This window comes from Neofelis nebulosa, chromosome 7 (assembly GCF_028018385.1).
Source record: "Neofelis nebulosa isolate mNeoNeb1 chromosome 7, mNeoNeb1.pri, whole genome shotgun sequence".
In the NCBI taxonomy this organism is placed as follows: Eukaryota; Metazoa; Chordata; class Mammalia; order Carnivora; family Felidae; genus Neofelis; species Neofelis nebulosa.
Genome location: NC_080788.1, coordinates 122,837,093 through 122,841,206, shown reverse-complemented (window position 1 = coordinate 122,841,206; position 4,114 = coordinate 122,837,093). Strand labels below are relative to the sequence as shown.

Genomic DNA, 4,114 nt, shown 5'->3' with positions numbered 1-4,114 from the left:
GGAGAATCAGTGGAACTGTCCTAACTAGAGCTACGACCAACCTTATCTGTTTTGCAATAAGCCATAATGATGAGCAGTGATCCCCTAACGGAAAAGACATCACGGCCTTGCTCAGCTTTCTGAGCACTACAGAATGAAATCACAACATGTGAGAAAGAATCCTGAAACTGCCACCGTGCTTTACAAAGAGATAGCAATATTATTAAATGCTGCTCCACCTTCTTTTATCAAACCGGGAAAAAGCACTCACCTGTTTGGCCTCTGCAGCACCTTCCCCCTCCCTGCCCCCAACAGCAGCTGTGAGCAGCCAGTAGCTTGTTTTCCTTAAAGGCCTCCGGGTGCTCTGGGTGCTCGCTCGTAGCGTCTTTAGACATTAAGCCAAAATTTTTAGAGTGCGACTGGGGGGGGGGGGGGGGAGGAGTAGCTCACCCTGAATTCATTTAGCTCTGTCGTTGAAACTCGGGCTCCTAAACGAGAGCACAAAAAGAAATCGAAAAGGCAGTTTCTGGACCAATGGAAAACAGCTAATTTTGCAGGTGCTTTGGCATCAATGGTAGCAATGAATGTAACATCCATACCGGCGGGGGTGGGAGAGGTTTGATTACAGATGAAATGGGTAGTACCCTAAACGAAATTCGCAACGAAAATCTTGAAACGTCTGGACATTTAAATTCACTGCCCGGGGTGGGGTAGGGAGCGGGATCGGAAATGACGCTTGTGGTTTTTTAATGCGTTTTTACTTGGGAAAGCCGGGCGGGGAGAGGAAAGGTCATCGTCTGTTTAATTTCCACCCCCAGCCCTGGACTTCCAGCATTAGCTCGCCCGGCCTCAGCTGTTGTACACACACGGTGAGGGGGGAGGGGAAGGCGGAGGCGCGGAGGCGGGGCCGACTGGGAGGAATCTGGGCGTCCTGCCGCGCATGCGCCTTCCCCGAGCAACAAGTGGGCTCCACAGACAGAGGAAGTGTAAGGGGGGTGGGGGGGGAAGAACTGGTGCAGAGCATGGTGGTGACGTCAGCGCTCCGCCCGGGCGGCATCCCGCGCGGCCAAGCCGGGGACAGCGCGAGCCGCAGCGCGAGCGGGAGCGCCGAGACGCGCCTCCGGAACGTAGAGTAACAATCACAACCCCACATTCCGGGCGAGTGCGAGCGGGAAGGGATGCGACCCGGGCCGAGGCGCCGCGCGAGCGCCCTGCAGCCAACGTGAGCGCCGCCAGCCGCGGCGGCCCGGGCGCCGGCCAGGCCTGGGGGCGGCGGGAGCCTGCTTGCGTGCGCTCCTCTCCTCTGCTCTCGTGCGTTCTGGAAGCAGTGGCCGCGGCGGCTCCCTTCGGCCGTGCAAACCCAGCCGCCGCCAGCGGAACGGCCGACGCTGCGGAGGGGAGAAGCACCTCTCGGCTGCCACCCCCTCCCTCCCCCGACCCTCCGGGGAAGCAGCGACTTCAGCAAGATTGGACCCGGGCACCGGGTGGCACTGAACCCTCTAGCCTTCGCCCCGGGGAGCCTGGCGGGGAGAGGACGCAGCTCGTAGCGGGGCCCCTAGGGGAGAGGAAGAGACAGCCCCTTTCGAGCTTCCAAGCACCAGCCACTCCGGGGAGGGGGCCAAGAGCCAACGGCGGCCAGCACTCGGCACCCTCGCCCCCTCCCCTCGGGCCCGACGCTTCCAGCCCGGGTGCGCGGCACCAGGAAGAAGGCGCCTGAGCTCCCCTCCCGACGAGACAGCCGCAGTAGGAGGTGGGGGCGAGGAGCGGGCTGAACTCGTCCGCCGCCCCGGCGGTGGAGCCCCCGCGGAGAGGCGCTGCGCCGGCGGTGGAGACTCGCGCTCCCTCCAACCCCTGGGGCAGAACTTTCTCGCCCCCCCTTCCTCCCCCGCAGCCGGACTCCCTCCCCAGCCGGCCAGTCCTCCCGGAGGAGAAGGCGCCGCGGAGACAGCCTGGGCGGGGGCCTACCTTCCCCAGGGCGGGCATCATGTCGGCGGCGCAGGTGTCCTCGTCCCGGAGACAATCTTGCTACCTGTGCGACCTGCCCCGCATGCCCTGGGCCATGATCTGGGACTTCTCGGAACCCGTATGCCGCGGTTGCGTCAACTACGAGGGCGCCGATCGCATCGAGTTCGTGATCGAGACCGCGCGCCAGCTGAAGCGGGCGCACGGCTGCTTTCAGGACGGCCGCTCCCCCGGGCCGCCGCCGCCCGTCGGGGTCAAGACGGTGGCCCTGTCGGCTAAAGAGGCGGCGGCGGCGGCAGCGGCGGCAGCTGCCGCCGCACAGCAACAGCAGCAGCAGCAGCAACAGCAGCAGCAGCAACAGCAGCAGCAGCAACAGCAACAACAGCTCAACCACGTCGATGGTTCCAGCAAGCCTGCGGTGCTGGCGGCCCCGTCCGGCCTGGAGCGCTATGGCCTGAGCGCTGCCGCCGCCGCTGCCGCCGCTGCCGCCGCCGCCGCGGTGGAGCAGCGCAGCCGCTTCGAGTATCCTCCACCGCCGGTGAGCCTGGGAAGCAGCAGCCACGCCGCGCGGCTGCCCAACGGCCTGGGGGGCCCAAATGGTTTCCCCAAGCCAACACCGGAGGAGGGACCCCCAGAGCTGAACCGCCAGAGCCCCAACTCCTCTTCAGCCGCGGCGTCGGTGGCGTCTCGGCGCGGGACGCACGGTGGGCTAGTGACGGGGCTGCCCAACCCGGGGGGCGGTGGAGGCCCCCAGCTCACGGTGCCCCCCAACCTGCTGCCGCAGACGCTGCTTAATGGCCCGGCCAGTGCCGCCGTGCTGCCCCCACCGCCGCCGCACGGCCTGGGCAGCCGTGGGCCCCCGACGCCCGCGCCCCCAGGGGCGCCCGGGGGCCCCGCTTGTCTGGGGGGCGCCCCAGGCGTATCAGCCGCGTCGTCCTCAGCGTCGTCTTCCACCTCGTCGTCAGTGGCCGAGGTGGGTGTAGGTGCTGGCGGCAAAAGGCCTGGCTCGGTATCGAGTACAGACCAGGAGCGCGAGCTGAAGGAGAAGCAGCGGAACGCCGAGGCCCTGGCTGAGCTGAGCGAGAGCCTGCGCAACCGCGCGGAGGAGTGGGCCAACAAGCCTAAGATGGTCCGCGACACGCTGCTCACGCTGGCTGGCTGTACGCCCTACGAGGTGCGTTTCAAGAAGGACCACTCTCTGCTGGGCCGCGTCTTTGCCTTCGATGCTGTCTCCAAGCCGGGCATGGACTACGAGTTGAAGCTGTTCATCGAGTACCCCACGGGCTCAGGCAACGTGTACTCCAGTGCATCTGGTGTGGCCAAGCAGATGTACCAGGACTGTATGAAGGACTTCGGCCGGGGTCTCTCCTCCGGCTTCAAGTATCTGGAGTACGAAAAAAAGCACGGCTCCGGGGACTGGCGCCTACTTGGAGACCTGCTGCCTGAGGCCGTGCGCTTCTTCAAGGAGGGCGTGCCCGGCGCCGACATGCTGCCCCAGCCCTACCTGGACGCCAGCTGCCCCATGCTGCCCACGGCGCTGGTGAGTCTAAGCCGCGCCCCCAGCGCGCCCCCGGGCACCGGGGCCCTGCCGCCTGCCGCCCCTTCGGGTCGGGGCACAGCTGCCAGTCTTCGCAAGAGGAAGGCGTCCCCTGAGCCCCCGGATTCCGCCGAGGGCGCCCTGAAGCTGGGCGAGGAGCAGCAGAGGCAGCAGTGGATGGCGAACCAGAGCGAGGCACTAAAGCTCACCATGACGGCCGGGGGCTTTGCGGCGCCCGGGCATGCCGCCGGAGGTCCGCCCCCACCGCCTCCGCCCCTGGGACCCCATTCCAACCGGACCACCCCGCCCGAGTCAGCCCCCCAGAACGGCCCTTCCCCCATGGCCGCCCTCATGTCGGTGGCAGACACTCTGGGCACTGCGCACTCGCCCAAGGACGGCAGCTCCGTGCACTCCACCACTGCGTCCGCGCGGCGCAACAGCAGCAGCCCGGTGTCACCGGCCTCGGTGCCCGGGCAGCGCCGCTTGGCATCACGGAACGGGGACCTGAATTTACAGGTGGCGCCCCCGCCTCCTAGCACCCACCCGGGCATGGACCAAGTGCACCCCCAAAACATTCCGGATTCCCCTATGGCCAACAGCGGGCCCCTCTGCTGTACCATTTGCCACGAACGTTTG

General features: G+C 66.3%; 1 protein-coding gene across 1 annotated transcript in view; it reads left to right on the top strand.

Moving 5' to 3' along the window:
* The first annotated feature begins 1,954 nt into the window (after positions 1-1,954).
* The window catches only part of IRF2BPL (interferon regulatory factor 2 binding protein like), a 3,242-nt gene continuing 1,082 nt past the window's right edge, over positions 1,955-4,114 (top strand). The window contains exon 1 of the mRNA XM_058739797.1: positions 1,955-4,114. This exon is cut by the window's right edge and continues 1,082 nt beyond it. Coding sequence (XP_058595780.1) covers positions 1,964-4,114 — 2,151 coding nt within the window. The 5' untranslated portion in view covers positions 1,955-1,963.